We start from the raw sequence: 20,865 nt of genomic DNA, 5'->3' as shown, positions 1-20,865 counted from the left end.
CATCCAGCATCATTACTCTGGACGGTTCTGACTTAGAATATGTGGACAACTACAAATACCTAGGGGTCTGGATAGACTGTAAACTCTCCTTCCAGACTCACATTAAGCATCTCCAATCCAAAATTAAATCTAGAATCGGCTTCCTATATCGCAACAAAGCATCCTTCACTCACGCTGCCAAACATACCCTCGTAAAACTGACCATCCTACTGATTCTCAACTTCGGCGATGTCATGTACAAAATAGCTTCCATTACTCTACTCAGCAAATTGGATGCAGTCTATCACAGTGCCATCTGTTTTGTCACCAAAGCCCCATATACTACCCACCACTGCGACCTGTATGCTCTCGTCGGCTGGCCCTCGCTTAATATTCGTCGCCAAACCCACTGGCTCCAGGTCATCTATAAGTCTTTGCTAAGCAAAGCCCCGCCTTATCTCAGCTCACTGGTCACCATAGCATAACCCACCCGTAGCACACGCTCCAGCAGGTATATTTCACTGGTTACCCCCAAAGCCAATTCCTCATTTGGCTGCCTTTCATTCCAGTTCTCTGCTGCCAATGACTGGAACAAACTGCAAAAATCTGGAGACTCATATCTCCCTCACTAACTTTAAGCACCAGCTGTCAGAGCAGCTCACAGATCACTGCACCTGTACATAGGCCATCTGTAAACAGCACATCTAACTACCTCATCCCCATATTGTTATCTATTTTTCTCATTTGCACCCCAGTATCTCTACTTGCACACTCATTTTCTGCACATCTATCACTCCAGTGTTTAATGGCTATTTTGTAATTATTTTGCCACTATGAACTATTTATTGCCTTACCTCCCTTATCCTACCTCATTTGCACACACTGTATTCTATTTTATTATTGACTGTATGTTTGTTTATTCCATGTGTAACTCTGTGTTGTTTGTGTCACACTGCTTTGCTTTATCTTGGCCAGGTCGCAGTTGTAAATGAAAACTTGTTCTCAACTAGGCTACCTGGTTAAATAAAGGTGTTCTCAACTAGCCTACCTGGTTAAATAAAGGTGTTCTCAACTGGCCTACCTGGTTAAATAAAGGTGTTCTCAACTAGCCTACCTGGTTAAATAAGGGTGTTCTCAACTAGCCTACCTGGTTAAATAAAGGTGTTCTCAACTAGCCTACCTGGTTAAATAAAGGTGTTCTCAACTAGCCTACCTGGTTAAATAAAGGCATTCTCAACTAGCCTACCTGGTTAAATAAAGGTGTTCTCAACTAGCCTACCTGGTTAAATAAAGGTGTTCTCAACTAGCCTACCTGGTTAAATAAAGATGAAATAAAATAAATAAAAATGTAGCTCAAATTACCCAACTCTCCCCGACAGTTATGTGTTTTAATTCAGTCTGCCCACAAGCACAAGAAAATGGTAGAAGTGATCGGGATTTGGTTGATAGCCTAATTTTGGTGTTTGATTACAACTAACAACAATAATAGTGTTTCCTGGGTGTGTCCGTGTCAGGTGTTTCTCCTTTGGGGTCGGGGAGGGGGCCAGCACTGCTCTCATCTCTGAGGGGGCCAACCAGGCCAGAGGGTACGCACAGTTTATCACAGGACAGGATGCAGCCCAAAGTAAGATCTCATTAGTGCGTGTGTGTTGTGTGCATGTGCATACGTAAAGAGAGTGCTGTAATGGTTTTATACCTTTCCCACCTCCGTCACTCTCAGCAGTGTGGGAGAGTCCTTCTACTGTTATGTGTGTTAATATTATTTAACATACAATTTGTATTGTATGCTTCGCTTGTAAATTATGTCTTAGTGTTGGAGCGTGCCCTGGCTTTCCATTTTTTTTAAATTGTGCCGTCTCATTGTTTAATATAAGGAATTTGAAATTACTTTTACTTTGGATACTTAAGTATATTTTAGCCATTACATTTGCTTTTGATACCTGAGTATATGTAAAACCATATACTTTTAGACTTTTTCACAAGTAGTATTTTACTGGGTGACTTTTACTTGAGTAATTTTCTATTAATGAATCTTCACTCAAGTATGACAATTGGGTACTTTTTTCTCCACTGTTGAACAAACCTGATTAATAGGATCCATGAGGAGTGTTTCGGTACCTCCTTATGAGGATGAGTAGGCTAGAATACCGCCCACACAGACACTCTAGGATGGTTGTTTTCGGGAACACACTCTGGACGACGCTTCGGAATCTAACCTCCCCTGGAGTTGCAGGGATACTCCCAATACATCGGCATATTTCACACCGTCAGATCAACCCTACAACCCACTATTCTTAGCTGCTTCAACAGTGCCCAGACCCATTTTCAACTCACTTAATCTCTAAAAGCCTTTTCGTTTTTTCTGCTTTAGTGAAAGAAAACCATAACGTTTTATTAAACCTACTATGGGCAGCAGAATGTCGTAACACCGTACTTCAATCTGACAGGAGATATCCAATGTATTGACTGTCTACAAGCACAATGACCAGACCGCTATGTTTAGTGTTCAGTCCATTGACGAATTGCTATAGCCTATTGAAATATGTGCCTAATAATACGTTTAAAGCATAAGGTAGAAAAAAACTGCACTACAGACGCAAAAACAACGATTGGTTGAATAGGCCCAATGTGTCTTTTCACCAATGGTAAGGAAGATAGCAGGCGTGACTATGAACACTGGCCAATGAGTTGATTGCGCAATGTTTTCTATTGACGTTAATCTTTATAAACCAGGAAGAAGTAGCCTACTCGGATATTAATGCTACACGAACGTTGAAACGGTGTGATTTTATCTCCAGGACCAGTAAAAGGAAACCATTGAAAACTAGCCTATCACATATGTCAAGGTAATACGTTACATGACTGCGTCGTTTGGGGATGATTCGCCTATTTATCTCAAAATATTCAACATATGTTGAAATGGCATGAACCTACTTTGCTTATTAATGTTGGTGGCCAATAAATGTTAGCCAGAAATAGCCATTCATTTCGATTACATCCACATATCATACCATACTTATTTTATGGATGAATTTTATGGAGGTTTAGGTTGCTAGAATTAACGCAATGACAGCGGAGCAACAAGCAAAGTGACCACGCCTCAGTGTCTGTTCTAGAGTGCGCAACGTTACAGAACGTTCAGAAATTAATCATTTTGGGGAGACCAGAGGCAATTGTGATTTTGTGTGTGTTACTCTATTGCCCGGAGCCCACTTGAATTAGGCCAGTAATTTTCTAATGTAAGACACTTCCATCCATAGCTGCTTGAAGTAGGGGTGTTGAGGGTGCTGCAGCACCCCCTGATAAACTGAAAAAATAAACTCACTTAATTTGTGCTGTTGAAGTCAGAAGTTCACATACACCTTAGCCAAATACATTTAATCTCAGTTTCACAATTCCTGACATTTAATCCTAGTAAAAATTCCCCGTTTTAGGTCAGTTAGGATCACCACTTTATTTTAAGAATGTGAAATGTCAGAATAATAGTGATTTTATTTAAGCTTTTATTTATTTAATTACATACCCAGTGGGTCAGAAGTTTACATGCACTCAATTAGTATTTGGTAGCATTGCCTTTAAATTGTTTAAATTGGGTCAAATGTTTCAGGTAGCTTTCCATATTAAGTTGCTTGAATTTTGGCCCATTCCTCCTGACAGCTGGTGTAACTGAGTCAGGTTTGTAGGCCTCCTTGCTCACACACGCCTTTTCAGTTCTGCACACACATTTTCTATAGGATTGAGGTCAGGGCTTTGTGTTTTCCTTTAGCCATTTTGCCACAACTTTGGAAGTATGCTTGGTTCATTGTCCATTTGGAAGACCCATTTGCGACCAAGCTTTAACTTCCTGACTGATGTCTTGATGTTGCTTAAATATATCCACAATTTTCCCACCTCATGATGCCATCTATTTTGTGAAGTGCACCAGTTACTACTGCATTAAAGCACCCCCACAACATGATGCTGCCACCCCTGTGCTTCACGGTTGGGATGGTGTTTTTCGGCTTGCAAGCCTCCCCTTTTTCCTCCAAACATAACGATGGTGATTATGGCCAAACAGTTCTATTTTTGTTTCATCAGACCAGAGGGCATTTCTCCAAAAAGTACAATCTTTGTCCCCATGTGCAGTTGGAAACGGTAGTCTGGCTTTTTTAAGGCAGTTTTGGAGCAGTGGCTTCTTCCTTGCTGAGCGGCCTTTCAGGTTATGTTGATATAGGACTCGTTTTACTGTGGATATTCCTCCAGCATCTTCACAGGGTCCTTTGCTGTTGTTCTGGGATTGATTTGCACCTTTCGCACCTAAGTACGTTAATCTCTAGGAGACAGAATGCGTCTCCTTCCTGAGCGGTATGACGGCTGCGTGGTCCCATGGTGTTTATACTTGCGTACTATTGTTTGTACAGATGAATGTGGTACCTTCAGGCGTTTGGAAATTGCTACCAAGGATGAACCAGACTTCTGGAGGTTTAAAAAAACAAAAAAATTCTGAGGTCTTGGCTGATTTTCTTTTTTGGATTTTCCCATGATGTCAAGCAAAGAGGCACTGAGTTTGAAGGTAGGCCTTGAAATACATCCACAGGTACATCTCCAAGCTTCTAAAGCCATGACATAATTTTCTGGAATTTTCCCGGCTGTTTAAAGGCACAGTCAACTTAGTGTATGTAAACTTCTGACCCACTGGAATTGTGACACAGTGAATTTTATGCAAAATTGCCTGTCTGTAAACAATTGTTGGAAATATTACTTGTGTCATGCACTGTATATCATTAACGTTTATGAATTAGCAAATTATCTAGCCTAGGCAGCCAATGTGCATATCTAGCCTAGTGCATATCGAGCACCCATTATTGGCTTCCTAGGCTACATATCATTCATCATCATCATCGTATATAGCCATTTCTTTACATAACCAATATTTACAGTTACACCCCTGTTTCGGCATGAACATTTTGTTCCTCTCAAAACATCTGGAGTAGTCTGATGGTGCCCAGAATATATTGTTTGCAACTTATTTGGCTTTCCACCTCTGGGAGTACTTGGCCCATCCACAGGGGGTACTTGAGAAGACTCATGAGATCATAGGCCTACTGGTAAAATATACATAAGGGGGTAGGTACTTCAGTGGCACTCTGAACAGAGCAAAATGTACTTGGTGTTACATTAACTGAATAAGGTTGGGAAACCATTGCTCTACAGGACAGCAAGGCTATTTTAAATATTTTTTTTGTAGAATTCATACCATCTTCAGGTTAAAATCACTTGTTTTCATAATTCAGCTGCTTGGCTCAGGATAATTTTAATATTGCGCTACAATTGCTCCAACCCTAGCAGTCTTGACAACCTCACGTGCCTAGCAAGAGACAACAATAGTCATGTCATTCATGTTATCCAACATATAGACGTTAATGCTCAGGACAGTACAATGACATAGTCGCCCCGCCCCCCCCCCCCCCCCCCCCCAAAAGAGCAAACATTTGCCCATAAAACATGCAGATAGTGAGACACTTTTCAAGCAGGGATAGGACCAAAATGGGCGTACTGAGTGAGTTTCATCACTCTAGCTTGTATCGGTTTGTAGAAATTCAAGGTGTTTCATTTGCCTCTGGTTACAATTGCCCCTGGTCTCCCCTGAACAGACATGAATCACAGGCTCTAACTTATTTATCTGCTATGGTTAATGTTGCACTATTGCATATTCTACCTCCGGTATGATGGGATAAAGTAGCCTAAATGCAAGTGTGTGTTTGTTCTGAGAAGCTTCTTGCAAAATGTTTATATCATCCTGGTTGATCAAACTAGTGTGAAACATTTACTTGCATCTGTAACTCTGTTTGTGGTAGCCTAAATCACTGAAAGATGCCATACCTGACCTCCAGCTGGCAGGTAGGCCTAACTCCTGACATTATTGACTATTTTTTTAAATTATTATTTATTACAAGAAACACAAGGAAGGGGTAACATTAAAGTATTAGAACATGAAGGACAAACACTACAGCATCAAGACACCATCAAACATGTATCAGTCTTTCCGCAACAGAGCAGAGCCATCCTTATGTGTGAGGGTGCATGATAGTGATATAAAATATGTAAGTTTCATGATCACAATCTTGTGAAACCCGAACCCTCCAAGATCCCCCCCACAGTTCCCCAATAGCTGTCCCTCAACCATTCGAGACCCCTCCCACAGTCCCCCCCCCCCTGAAAGAATAAATAGATACAATTAATTCCATTCCCTATCCCCAAGAACCCTCCGACTGCACCAACAACCAAGAGAATGAACTAACGAGAAAAAAGACAGAAGAAACAGCAAACAACAATGCACATTTTAAAAAATAAAAATAATAATACATTTAAAACAAAGGATATCAAGGACAACTGAAATCAGAACAGCAATGCTTACTTTATGTTTGTGTGCATGTCTGGCACTATTACATGTATGTGTGTGTTCTTGTATGTGTTTGTTTGAATGAGAGTGTGTATATGCATGTGTACAAACACCTGCACGGCATCATCCTCAGGCAAACTGGAATTAGTTGTAAAAACACTGCCACTTAGTGTCATTCTACTTTTACTATGTTTTATTGACTTTTTTTTCTCTCTCATGCAGCAACTTCACTCCCACTTGTCTCCAATTCCACATACCAAACCTCAGCTTCCCTCAGCCCATCCCATCTATCTCTGCTGGCCACCCACTTCATGTTTCTACACAACACATATCTTTCAACTATGCTATGATGTTTAATGTACAATTTCAATCTATCTAATCGCATAAAATCTACAGATTGCGTGTTGAAGATAAATACTTTTACTAAGAGTATTAGTAGTTTAGTAATTGACTTACCCGGTCTCTCCAAATCTCCTAACAGTACTATTTATTATTGACTATTGCATTCCATTCTATTTTACCAGTTCAACCAGAGATTACACTGGATGGACATATGTTGACATTATTGCATCAGGCTGCTGTGGTTTCATACTTTGTTGTTAACAATAACTTCATGCTTGGAAATGTACATTTCTGCACAAAGCTTCTGTTTTTTCAGGAATTACTGTATGTTCTGGAAAGACCAATATTGTATTACTGTACAAAGCAATGTTCTTTTTCAGCAACCAGCAGTTCTGGTGCATGATCAACCAGGGCTCGATACAAACTTAAACCAATTTAATGAAGAAGCAACATTAGCACGGGAATGCCCCTGTCGGTGCGTGGGTCAGGGTTCCACGTACAGGGCTGCACAGTTAAGCTAAACACTCCAGGCCAGACGATCATCCCTGTCAGTGCCAGTTAAAAAATTAAATAATGTTTGTAATAATTATATTTTTAATCAACCTATTTAATTTGTTAAATTACAGATGGATTACCGAAGCTGTTTGTTGGTTATGTAGATTATTATTCACACGTGCGCTGCACACACAGCCTGTATATCAGGGATCATCAACTAGATTCACCCACAGGACGATATTTTTCTTGAGTAGATGGATGGGGACCTGAACATAATTACAAATAATTTGTTGACTGATCTGTGGGCCACCATTTAGGGAACCCTGCCATAGATAGTCTCTGCCTGGCAGAAAGAATGTGCAGCTTTGAAACAGTTGGTTGTTGAGTGGTGCTGAAAGTGGTATAAAGTGTTGGTTGAATCCTTGGGACATCCCTGCCCTAACCCTTACCTAATCATTGTAAATGTCAACTTCAATAGCATGTGTTGCAGAAGACATTGCAGAGCTACATTGGAAGTGTGTGTGTAACTGACCACAAGATGGAGTAGAAGATGCTCTTTCCTCATCCAGAACAATTCATAAACTTCCATTGGAATAATACAACCTTAACCAAGGACTGTTTTACTTGAACTGATAGCAGGTGCAAATGGTAATACTGTATGGGTACATTTTTCCAACTCATGTTAGAGCCAACAGGGAAACCTTCTTACAACTTCAATCCAGTTCAATCCAGTTCAATGGCAGATCCCCTGGCTTAGTTCAACCCAATCCATTTGCACTAAAGCATTCTGCCTCAATGAAGGCACACTTTCTTGGCACAGCTGTCAAAGGCCTTCTTTCCCAACCACAGTCAGGACTGCCTTTTTATACCATTCTGACCATGTGACCTGGACTGGCTGTGTGGAGCTTTCCCTGGCCATTGACTTCTCTCTGTGATGTCATTCCATCCCTTCCCAACCCCATCCAACAGGAACTAACACTGGCATGCAGACCAAAGCATGAATTACCTGAATGAATTGACTCCTACCTCCGCTCCCCCATTCTTAAGAACTGGAACTACAGTTTTGATGAATTCAAATATGTTCACTACTCATTTTGGGATCTCATGAGTGTTGAAACATTTGGACAGTGCCGTCTTTGTTTTCTTGTTTATTTATATGGGCTCTGAGTGGTGCAGTTGTCTAAGGCACTGCATCTCAGTCCTAGAGGCGTCACTACAGACCCAGGTTAGATTCCAGGCTGTATCACAACCGGTCGTGATTGGGAGTCCCATAGGGCGGCGCACAATTGGCCCAGAGTCGTCCGTGTTAGGGTTTGGCTGGGGTAGGCTGTCATTGTAAATAAGAATTTGTTCTCTACTGACTTGCCTAGTTAGGTAAAAATAAACGGTGCAATCTCGATTGCGTCACTTCCTTTGTTTGGAGAGCATGTGTCTGGTTTGTCCATAATGTTTAATGTGTGAACGCGCATGCATAGATATACCTGGCCTGTGCGCCAAGAATAGGTATGGCCAAATGTTTGGGATGTTCACGTATGGTAACTCAATGGGGAGGCTGCATTTAAGCCTAGGAGTCTCTACCTGTGCCTTGTATGGTTAGGATAGGTTTTACCTGAGAAGAGGCCCTTTTTGTTTTGAATGCTCACATTTTAAAGTCAGAAGTTTGTAAATATAATTGAATTGTACATTTATCATGTCATCACCAGCGCTGTGTAAATAAATCCAATATTAATTTCCACCTCTATCTGCCTGATTACTGCAAAATCTTTGTCCTTATGACTGCTACACGGTCCCTATTTTACAGCAGTATGCTGTCTATTTAGTCAGGCAATGCCCATGTTATTCTGACATTTAGAATGTGGTAATGTTTATTTGTTTCATTTTTTTTTTTCTGTCGGCTATTAAAACGATTAAACATCAAATGTAGGTCTTTGAAAATTACAGTTAAATGCTTGAAAAGGTCCTTTTAAAATGGTCTTGTCAATGTCTGTATAAACCCTGCATTGGGGCTACTTGCCCAGCCCACAAATGAAAGATCAAATCACCTGCTATTGAAATGATGCACGTGTCATTCGCTTCCCTGACACATCTTTACTCGGGCACAAGGGCATGCTGATTTAACCCCTTGTGTTGTCTTAAGGGTCAAAAATGACCCGCCACTATGTTTAACAGCAGAGAAAACCCCCTAAATGATCAACTTGAAATTGGATGACTTTTCCTAGAGTGACCCCAACATTAGAAAAAGTGAAACATCGCCTTGGTTCATATTTCCATGAAAGCTGTACACCACCAGGGTAGAAAGCTGTACACCATCAGGGTAGAAAGCTGTACACCACCAGGGTAGAAAGCTGTACACCACCAGGGTAGAAAGCTGTACACCACCAGGGTAGAAAGCTGTACACCACCAGGGTAGAAAGCTGTACACCACCAGGGTGCAAAGATTGTCTTAGGGTCATTTTTGACCCGGCAGTTATAAAATCATTCACACACACACAATGAGAAATTGAGATTGTGTGTTACTGATTGAACTCAGCCAGAAGCTCTTGAAGAGGAAGATCACCATGGTTGGCACAATTGGAAAGAACTAACCTGAGCTTCCCCTGCACTCCTCGCAACAAGGGGGAGAGAGGCCTTCTCATCAAAGTTTGCCTTCACCCCCACCACCACTCTAGTTTCTTACCTCCCGAAGAGGAACAAGAATGTGGTCCTCCTGAGCACTGCACAAAACGGCTGAGATCAGTGATCGTGAGGAAATGAAGCCAGCCATCATCCTGGACTACAACCACAACATAGGAGGCGTGGACAACCTGGACAAGGTAATTGGAACTTACAGCTGCAGGAGGATGACTGGCCCCTGGTCATCTTCCATAACGTCATTGATGTTACAATGCCTTTGTGATATGGAAAAAGATCAACCCTACCTGGATGCCTGATAAGCGGAACAAGAGGAGGGTGTTTCCGGAGCAGATGGGAAAGGCACTTGTAACACCACACATTCAAAGAAGGGAGCGCCTCCCCCGTACGTACAGCAGCCTCTGCAGTGCTTGTGAAAGCTGTTCAGGGGGATGAATCTTGTTCTGAAACACCTGAGGCTGCAGCTGGGGAAGGCAAGAAGAGGAGATGCCAATTCCCCCCCCCCCCCCCCCCCAAAGAAGGACTGTAAAACAAATACTATGTGATGCACATGTGAGAAATACATCTGCAATGTCCATGCACACACACTTGCATACTGTCCTACATGTGCTAATTAGAGTTGATTGATTTATGTTCTTCAAGTTTTTGTTTTGTATCTATCTTATTGTATTTATTGTTGTTTACTAATTGTACAGTATATAAGAATATATCACTATGTTGCCAAAATTGTTTGACTGTTATTGTTTTCCTTCAATAAAATGCATTCAAAACTACTTTCTGTATATTTCTGCTACTTTCTTAGGTAATCTCTTGCTAAAAAAGTTATAAATACTCCTATGCTGTACCTTTAGCAATAATAATAAACCTCTACTTTAGTAAAGAAAACAACTATGACAGGTGTGTTGTAATAAAAACGAGTGGTGTCCCCTGATTAAAGGCAGGCTCATTATGGGACACAGGCCAGGTCATTATCAATTATAAAAAGTGGGACCAAATCATGTGATTGGTGCAACAACTGAATGTTGGTAGCAGTAGACCCCAGAATAAATACCAGTCCACAGAGAGCCACAAGATTGAACTTCTCTCAACTTTCTAGAGTTTTCCCTGTTAACACCATCAACATTTCCTTTTACCGTGGCAATTGTGATCAAATCGACGCAATATTAGCCACTTTAAATGCAACATACCAAAACAAACTATGCAAGAGATTTTGTTGTAGGCAGAAGGCACCAGAGTAGGATTCTATGGTACTCCTTTTGTGCACGACTCAGCCCCTACACTACACAGACCGATGCAGCATTAACAGAGTTGCAGCAGGCTTATATGCCAATAGACTATTGCCATATATGGATGTGTGCAATTTACTTTTAACTGGTCTGTGTTTACAGCTGTGAACGTGAGTAGCTGTGCTTGATTTTAGAAGAAAAAAAGTTGCATGTGCAAATTTTGTTAATATCCTTTGCTAGTAATTAGCCCAGTTGTTATAGATCATTTGTAGTCAGAAATAGGGGAGTGATTGCTTCCTACAAGAGCACAGTGTGTACATTTCCAGACATCTTTTTTTTTGTCTTAAAGGGGAAGTGTTGTATATTTAGGCTTGAATACGCTAAGTAGCCAATAGGCAGAGGGAAGCATAATTTGTCTGATTCTCTGTAATAATGGTATGGGAATAATAATGCATTATATTTTGTAAAGTGATTTATTGCATCACATTTTCATTCACCTCCTTGTATGAAGGACAAGTGGATAAACAGGTTAATGTCAAGCCCTGCATGTTTAAAAAAAAAATGTCTCATGTCATTGAACACCACACATTGGCTGTGACTGTAGGCTGAATGATAGAACAGCTATTTCCATGTTAATAAAATGTTATGGGATGCATTTTTCTCCATTGTTTTGATGGTAGGCCACTCTGGTAGACCTTCAGTAGGATCAAATAGCCACAGTAGCCTACTTGGCCACGGTTAAAACTGTAACTGAAAGTGGGTACAGCCTCGGTGTTCACAATTAAACCCGCGCTGGAAGTTACACAATATTTAAAAGATGTCCAGTTTGCTTTCAGCAGACTTGAAATTTGCTCCGTGGTAAAAAAATTTTGAGGGAACATTGTTGGAGAGCCCTGCCAACATGGCAACCTCTCAATGACTGTCATCCTACTGTCTGGTTGCATTCTGTGGCTGCCTTTATAAAACAATTCATCATAGACACTTGGAATATTACCATTAACTGTTTACTGTTGTACGGCAATTAACTTCATTAATGTAACAGGCCGGTAAAAGGACAATGATATGACACCTGACTTCTCCATACAGGAGCCAAAATGGTGACCTGCTGTGGATTGGTAACTGTCAAGAATGAACCAGGTACGGTTTGAAAGCAGACATGATTGTTTACTTCCAGTGTCTGTTTCTCTTCCTTTTTTATGAAATAAATACTTCAGAACATTTCACCACATTTTTTATTTTGTTTTCACTAAATTAAAAATGTCCATGAGATGAGCCATAAATTACATTTTACTATTTCCAAGTTGTTCCCAAACGTTGTCATCGTCAGTTTTCTCTCTTCCATCTGTTGCTCCATCCATCCCTCCTTCTCTCAGTGCCTCTGAAGAGTATTGCTGTGGAAGTGAGTGTGCAGGGGCATGTGGCCACTGTGAGCTCCACTCTGCAGTATGAGAACCAGGAGCAGAGCCCTCTGGAGGCCATCTTTATTTTCCCTCTGCCGGGAGAGGCTGCTGTCTGCAGGTTCAGCGCCAAGATAGGACAGACTGAGGTGGTGGCTGAGGTTCAGGAGAAACAGAAAGTGAGGAGAGATGACAAGTCAATAATGAGACAAATGCAACTATAGACATTTTTATGACATTTTCTTTCTGAGATCTACAAAAGTATAATTTATTGCAGGACTTGGGTTAATTTCATGTTAATACCAATCAATAACATGTTAGTACAAATGTTGTTACTAGTGTAATTAGAGCGTTACTACACAGTTTTAAGAGCAACTTAGTTTCATGAAAACCTAATAATTTATTCCTAAATGGCAAATACCCTCACAATCCACCATGTTATCTGGTGTGTGGTGATCATTCTGGCACAAAATGGTTGCTGGGTACCACACATTGATGGTGGATGAGATGAGTTTCCCCCTTACTATGTAAAGTGCTTGTGGTACCTCAGTTGGTAGAAAGGCTCTATATAAATCCAATCCATGACTTATTATTATCACTTTATGGTTAAACAGCCGTCTATGATCTAGGGGCCTTCAAAAGTTATTCAGATGTTTGTTGACAGCTCTCTGCTCTCAGTATTAGACTTTGACCCTGTAAAACTGGTTCCCAACCTACTGCTTTGTCAAAGCGACTCTCTGTCAAACCCCATTGACCTGACTAGTGTCAGTCACACGGCACCCTCCCCTGGATGTATGCTACTGTACTATACTGTGTCAGGCTGATGATGCGTCCTTGTGTTCCTCTGTCCCTCCTCAGGCACAGGAGCAGTATGATGATGCATTGAGTTCGGGCCAGCAGGCCTTCCTATTGGAGGAGAGCGATGAGAGCCCGGACGTGTTCAAGCTGAGTGTGGGCAGTCTGCCTCCAGGGGAGAAGGCCTCTGTCAGCCTGGACTATGTGACAGAGCTGTCTGTACAGGCTGACGACGGCCTGAGGCTCTGCCTGCCCGCCGTGCTCAACCCCCGTTACCAACCCCAGGGTAAGAACATGGGCCCCTGTATAGAGACACAAACCACTAATACATCATAGAGCAGTGCAAAACAAAGTAAAAACCTTGTGGGCAGCAGTGTGACTAGGAACCAGTACCTGGTCCCATAGGGCAGTGGTCTTCAGTCCTGCTATTTGAGACCCACAGAGGATGGTGCAGGCTTTCGTTACAGTCCCGTATTAATGAATGAATCATTATTGAATGAATCAAGGTCTTGGTGAGTTGTTGATGAGATGAAAGGAGTGTTAGTGTTGGGCTGGAACAAAAACATTCTAGTCTCTCTCCCCTCTCTCTTCCTCTCTCCCTCACCCATCTCTCTCTAAGGGTCAGACAGTGGTAGTGGTGGCAGTGCCCAGGTGTCCTCGGTGCCCGCTGGTTCTGTCCCCTACAGTCTGTCCCTCAGTGCCCATGTGTCGTCCCCTCATCCCATCTCTAGAGTAGAGTCCAACTGTCCCCTGGACCCACTCAACTACCTCAACACAGAGAAAACCCAAGCCACGGTACTGTGTGTGTGTGTTCATATGCATGTGTAAGTGTGTTGCTTTACGTACGTACATATGAATGTGTACACTGTGTGTATGTCTGTGTGCTTGCACTCTCACTAGCACCATAAACCATCAGAATCCTTCATAGTTGTTCAATTCCCTCTCTGACTGCTCTGCCTTCATGTGAATGTTGTTCTAACTGCAGGTCAGTCTGGCTGCAGGTCATCAGTTTGACCGGGATGTTGAGCTGTTGTTGTATTACCAAGACACCCACCAGCCTACTGCTATAGTAGAGGCAGCACAGGCTTCTGCCAAGCCAGGTGAGGGGGGGGGGGTGTACTCTGTTGTAGATTGGTGTATATGAGATCAATGAGTAGTCTAGTCTACTACCATCATCCGTGTTTATAGAGAGGGACATGGTGAGACTGAAGGAGAGGCATCTTATAGAAATGGAGAAAAACTGTTGGACACTTATTTCTTTCTCTCCTTCTTTCTCTCATTCTCTTTCTCTCGCCCACCCCCCAGGCACTCTGATGGGTGACCCAGTGGTCATGCTGAGCTTGTACCCAGAGTTCCCCAAGGATGTGATGTCATCTATGACCTCACACGGGGAGTTCCTGTTCGTAGTGGATCGCTCTGGCAGCATGGAATGCCCCATGCACCTTGGGTCTGGGTCACAGGACCGTATTAGCAGTGCCAGGGTACACACACACACACACACACACACACACACACACAGCAACCCTATTCTAGTGAATGAACAGCTCAATCTGCACAGGATTCACCACTAGGTAGTTTGGAGTTAAATCCAGTACACTGTGGTTACTCTGTACTAGTTCTTTAAGACTGTCCTATAAAGTTTGAAGAGTAAAGACACTTGTTGGACTTCTCTCTTGCAGGAAACTCTGCTGCTCTTGCTGAAAAGCCTGCCCATGGGCTGCTACTTCAACATCATCGGCTTTGGGTCCAGTTATGAGTCCTTCTTTCCGTGAGTGTTTTCTCCTTCCAACCCCTGTTTCAATCTTGTTTAATAATTTGCAGCAGGTAGGGGAAAGATTAAAATGTCCATGTCTTGGGTCTGTAATATGTTGTGGTGATGACCCTTTGACCTTGTGTGTGTATATCTATCTGGACGTTAGTAAGAGTGTGGAGTACAGCCAGAAGACTATGGATGAGGCTCTGCAGAAGGTGAAAGAAATGAGGGCTGACCTGGGAGGTACAGAGATCCTCCAGCCTTTAAAACATATCTACAGCCAGCCCTGCCTCCCTGACCAGCCCAGACAGGTATCTAACACACCTTACATTCCTTACAGTGCCTTAGACCGAGTGGCGCAGCAGTCTAAGGCACTGCATCTCAGTGCTAGAGGCGTCACTACAGACCCTGGTTCGATTCCATGCTGTATCACAACCGGCCGTGATTGGGAGTCCCATAGGGCGGCGCACAATTGCCCCAGCGTTGTCCAGATTAGCGTTTGGCCGGGGTAGGCCGTCATTGTAAATAAGAATTTGTTCTTATCTGACTTGCCTAGTTAAATAACAATAATAATATACACAAACACTCCCACAGAGAAATGTCTGTACTTTCTGTAACAATGCTTCCATTGTAACAGAACCTCATGCGTTGCTTTACTGTGGGTTATACAATGACAGTAGGGATGATGTTTTTCATCAGCTGTCCAGCCAAAATGATAGTTAAAATGATCTAGATGAAAATAATAAATTGTGTGCAATGTTATCAGGTAACAATAATGTAAATGCCTTTGCTAAAGCCTGCCACCGTATCCTCCAACAGACATTTCTTTGGAAGTTTCTGAATGTCCTTTTATCTACTTTAGTTTATGCATACGTGTATAGATGACGCAATGTATAACGACTGTTACCCAAAATATAGATGTATTTTTGATGATGCCAAAGGAACCACTGTACCATGTTTGACTAGGTTTGTTTTTTAGTGTCTCAACTATCTGAGTGGTCAACAAAAATCTGTCACTTATTGTATCATTGTGGAGTGGCATTTGAATATTTTTTTCTAATCATCTCACTCATTGGCCTTCTATATACCTTACACACACACACACACACACACACAGTGATTCATACAGGTTCCTCTTGAAACACCTGAAACTCCTCCCACCTTTTCATGTGTAACACGCAGGATATGAACCCTGGTCTCCCACGGGAGCAACCAATGTCTTAGACCATGAGGGAATTCCCTTTTGGGCATGTTTAGTTACAGAGTAACACCCAACCAAACAGTGTATTTTGAGTGTGGTATTACTGGGACACCAAATAGACCTGTGTTTTTGGTTACTAAGGAAACATTCTCAGTATCAGTGCTGCACGTACATTATTTAACGTTGACACATTATCAACATACCCGCTCTGTCCTCCACAGCTCTTCTTGTTCACTGACGGTGAGGTGGAGAACACCAAGGAAGTCCTGGATCTGGTGAAGACGAATGCCGGTTCTCACAGGTGGGCCCACAAGCACTGTTTCCCCTATCATTACCTAGTTGGGGCAGAGATCCCATAGATAGCTCTGTCACCTCCCACCTGAAAGAATTGGACTAACTGGTTTTAATAGAGTTTGTTACAGAACCCACTGCGCCTGTCTGGAAAGTAAAGGTCTAAACACTGGTCTTTTTGACTCAAAAGATGAATTGTAAAACCCAATCTAAAGTAAACCTACCCAACCTGTCTGTGTTTTCAGTCACCCCACGAGGACAAGAAAATGATACAAGTGATATGGATTTATTTTGGTATTTGATAACAACAATAACAGTGTTTCCTGGGTGTGTCCCTGTCAGGTGTTTCTCCTTTGGGATCGGGGAGGGGGCCAGCACTGCTCTCATTTCTGGGGTGGCCAAGCAGGCCAGAGGGCACGCACAGTTTATCACAGGACAGGACAGGATGCAGCCCAAAGTAAGAGAGCTTATCAGTGTGTGTGCATGTGTAAATTGAGGGCTGTATTGGTTATAAACATTTATCACCTTCCTTATTCTCTCTTGTTTTATCTCTTTCCTTTTTTTAATGACATTTTTTACCACTCTCCCACCTCCTTAACACTCCTCCCTCAGGCGATGCAGTCTCTCCGGTTTGCCCTGCAGCCAGCTGTGGTGGACATCTCAGTCAAGTGGAATGTCCCAAAGGAGGTGTCTGTCACCCCTCTGTCTCCACCAATCAGAGTGCTCTTCCAGGGCCACAGGGCACTTCTGTATGCCCAGCTCACTGGGGAGGTGAGGACTCTGCCTTCTACTGTTATGAATGTTAATATTGTTTAACATACAATTTGTCAATGTTCAAATGACACTGGTAAGGTCATAACTTATTTGTAAGACAACTATATTTTGGGTCACGGTCCACGTGTTTCACTCAACCCTGTATTTACTTGTTTTCTTTCTCTCGTTCTGTCGGTCTCTTTCTCGCTCTCTCTCATTCTCTCCTCCGCTCAGAGATCGGGGGACACAGAGGGCTCGGTGACAGTGAAGTACAGCCTGGCCAAGCAGCCTGTTGAGAACCAGCTGAGCTTCAGTCTTAAGCCTGCAGAGGACACTGGGTAAAAACAACACTGCAGGCCTTGGTCAGATGCATTTTAAGAGAATGTGCCACTATTTACAGGCAACACTGCCATGACACTCCATTAATATAAACTGTGCCAGCACTTCTAATGCATTTCAGCTATGTAGTATGGTTTGATATATATATATATATATAGTACTGTAGGTACCCCCATCTTATCATCGACCCTCGTCTCCCCCACTCCACCGTCTTGATCTCTATATCCCTCCTCTCCCCCCACTCCACCATCTTAATCTCTCTATCCCTCCTCTCCCCCACTCCACCATCTTAATCTCTATATCCCTCTAACTCTTCTCTCTCTCGCTCTTTCCTCTAATTCTTCTCTCTGTCCCTCCTCTCCAGAATGACCGTCCACAGGCTGGGTGCTCGAACCCTAATCCAATCCCTGGAGGTGGAAGAGAGGGAGCAGGATGGTGGGAAGGAGGGAGTGAAAGAGAAGTTGATAGAGCTCAGCATCCAATCAGGAGTGAGCAGTGCCTTTACTGCCTTCATCGCTATCCACAAAAGAGATGGAGAGGCCCTGCAAGGACAGCTGCTACGCAGACATGTCCCCACACCAAGTGAGTGAGTGTTTGTGTGACGGGGAGAGGCCCTGCAAGGACAGCTGCTACGCAGACATGTCCCCACACCAAGTGAGTGAGTGTTTGTGTGACGGTGAGAGGCACTGCAAGGACAGCTGCTACGCAGACATGTCCCCACACCAAGTGAGTGAGTGTTTGTGTGACGGTGAGAGGCCCTGCAAGGACAGCTGCTACGCAGACATGTCCCCACACCAAGTGAGTGAGTGTTTGTGTGACGGTGAGAGGCACTGCAAGGACAGCTGCTACGCAGACATGTCCCCACACCAAGTGAGTGAGTGTTTGTGTGACGGTGAGAGGCCCTGCAAGGACAGCTGCTACGCAGACATGTCCCCACACCAAGTGAGTGAGTGTTTGTGTGACGGGGAGAGGCTGTGCAAGGAAATTATTTTATGCAGATATGTAAACGGCGCTAAATAAATGGTAACCGTGAGCTGAAGTGTCTCAATCTGTGCCCCCTGCACGTGTAAGACAGAATCTTCATAGTTTAGTCATTAATGAGTTTGGTGCGTGTACCTTCATGTTTGTAACCCAGTGACCTGTGTTTTTCCCTTCTTTCTCAGTGTTGGATCTAAGGGGATGTTCACTGACAGGTTTGTGCTACTTTGCCACGGTTACATTGTTACTGTTGCAGATTCATTTTATGTGAACAAACAATACAAGGTACTTATACAAATTGAATTGACTGATTTATTCTTTAAATTAATACCATTGTTGGTGTGGGTGGAAATTTAACCACTTTATAATTTGTATTGTGGATCTTCATGTTTTGTGCAGATTGGGATTTTAGCAGTAGTGTACTTGAGCGCGATATGAAACTATCTGAACTCGATGATCGAGCTGATCAGCTTATGTGCTCTGCGTCAGAGTTTGTGGTCGGCACAAAGAGTAAGTGTAAGATGCATAAAAGAAGCAGTAAGCACCAAGTCTATTTGGTTTAGAAGCAAATTTGCATGATTTGAGGATATTACCATATTTCAATTATGCATAAGTATCCGTTTATGAGTTTATAATAAACATACTAATTCTAGACCCTGTTAATACAATCACTGTTCATTTGTATTAAGGTATGTCTGCTAAAAAGAAGGCCGAAGGTTCGCTCGCCTCTAGGGTGAAGGGTACGTTTAAACTACACTTGTTTAGGTTTAAAAAAGAAATGCATTTTAATTTGTGTGATTCGCGTTGAATGATTGAGGAAGTTACTAATACTGCTCTTGGTCCTTTACCTCCTGGTTTCTTGTGTCCTGGTGCAAATAGGATTCTTCTCTAAACAACGTATGTAATTTGCAAACTTTTTAATATTCTATTTTGACTGTGTTATTCCCAGCACAAATATTTTACTGCGATAATTAGGGTCAGGGTGACCCAGTTAGGGTCAGGGTGACCCAGTTAGCCACTGGCGATTATAATGGAGAGGTTGAGGTATTAGATAACAGTATGTGATCATTTGTTGTCAGAACAAACTTTGCCCATTCTGAAGGGAAGCCATTAGTGCCTGGAGATTTGTTTAGTTTTAAAAAATAAATGCATTTTAATTTGTGTGATTCGCGTTGAATGATTGAGGAAGTTACTAATACTGCTCTTCGTCCTTTACCTCCTGGCTTCTTGTGTCCTGGTGCAAGTTGGATTCTTCTCTAAACAAGGTTTGTAATTTGCAAACTTGTAAATATTTGTTTATTTTGACTGTATTATTCACAGCACAAATATTTTACCGTGATGATTAGGGTCAGGGTGACCCAGTTAGGGTCAGGGTCCCAGTTAGCCACTGGCGATATAATGGAGCGGTTGAGGTATTAGGTTCTAGTAAATCAAATCAAATGTTATTTGTCAGATACACATGGTTAGCAGATGTTAATGCGAGTGTAGCGAAATGCTTGTGCTTCTAGTTCCGACCATGCAGTACTATCTAACAAGTCATCTAACAATTTCACAACAACGACCTTATACACAAGTGTAAAGGAATGAATAAGAATATGTACATAAAAATAAATCAATGAGTGATGGCCGAAAGGCATAGGCAAGATGCAGTAGATGGTATAGAGTACAGTATATACATATGAGATGAGTAATGTAGGGTATGAAAACATTATATAAAGTGGCATTGTTTAAAGTGGCTAGTGATATATTTAATTACATCAAGATGGCAAGATGCAGTAGATGGTATAGCGTACAGTATATACACATGAGAAGAGTAATGTAGGCTATGTAAACATTATATAAAGTGACATTGTTTAAAGTGGCTAGTGGTACATTTATTACCTCAATTTTTCCATTATTAAAGTGGCTAGAGTTGAGTCAGTATATTGGCAGCAGCCACTCAATGTTAGTGATGGCTGTTTAACAGTCTGATGGCCTTGAGATAGAAGCTGCTTTTCAGTCTCTCGGTCCCAGCTTTGATGCACCTGTACTGACCTCGCCTTCTGGATGACAGCGGGGTGAACAGGAAGTGGCATTTCTTCAGCCTCCTGATGTTGAAGAGCTGCTGCTGCGCCTTCTTCACCATGCTGTCTGTGGGTGGACCATTTCAGTTTATACGTGTTGTGTACGCCGAGGAACTTAAAACTTTCTACCCTCTCCACTACTGTCCCGTCAATGTGTATAGGGGGGTGCTCCCTCTGCTGTTTCCTGAAGTCCAAAATCATCTCCTTTGTTTTGTTGACATTGAGTGTGAGGTTATTTTC

At 42.4% G+C, this 20,865-nt stretch overlaps 1 protein-coding gene across 1 annotated transcript in view; it reads left to right on the top strand.

Moving 5' to 3' along the window:
• Nucleotides 1-2,664: 2,664 nt before the first annotated feature.
• Nucleotides 2,665-20,865, top strand: part of LOC110507991 (uncharacterized) — a 56,032-nt gene continuing 37,831 nt past the window's right edge. The window contains exons 1-19 of the mRNA XM_090223889.1: nt 2,665-2,825; nt 12,142-12,192; nt 12,429-12,631; nt 13,311-13,533; nt 13,867-14,042; nt 14,233-14,347; nt 14,553-14,728; nt 14,927-15,015; nt 15,167-15,311; nt 16,423-16,502; nt 16,835-16,949; nt 17,105-17,263; nt 17,480-17,583; nt 17,949-18,166; nt 18,748-18,777; nt 18,962-19,072; nt 19,252-19,302; nt 19,442-19,459; nt 19,807-19,827. Of these exons, the coding sequence (XP_090080015.1) occupies nt 12,150-12,192; nt 12,429-12,631; nt 13,311-13,533; nt 13,867-14,042; nt 14,233-14,347; nt 14,553-14,728; nt 14,927-15,015; nt 15,167-15,311; nt 16,423-16,502; nt 16,835-16,949; nt 17,105-17,263; nt 17,480-17,583; nt 17,949-18,166; nt 18,748-18,777; nt 18,962-19,072; nt 19,252-19,302; nt 19,442-19,459; nt 19,807-19,827 (2,077 nt within the window). The 5' untranslated portion in view covers nt 2,665-2,825; nt 12,142-12,149. The remainder of the gene's footprint in view (nt 2,826-12,141; nt 12,193-12,428; nt 12,632-13,310; nt 13,534-13,866; nt 14,043-14,232; nt 14,348-14,552; nt 14,729-14,926; nt 15,016-15,166; nt 15,312-16,422; nt 16,503-16,834; nt 16,950-17,104; nt 17,264-17,479; nt 17,584-17,948; nt 18,167-18,747; nt 18,778-18,961; nt 19,073-19,251; nt 19,303-19,441; nt 19,460-19,806; nt 19,828-20,865) is intronic.

Source organism: Oncorhynchus mykiss, chromosome 27, assembly GCF_057628025.1.
Source record: "Oncorhynchus mykiss isolate SJ-2025 chromosome 27, ASM5762802v1, whole genome shotgun sequence".
Classification (NCBI taxonomy): Eukaryota; Metazoa; Chordata; class Actinopteri; order Salmoniformes; family Salmonidae; genus Oncorhynchus; species Oncorhynchus mykiss.
Note: the sequence above shows the minus strand (reverse complement) of the source record. Positions and strands in the feature narration are given on the sequence as shown.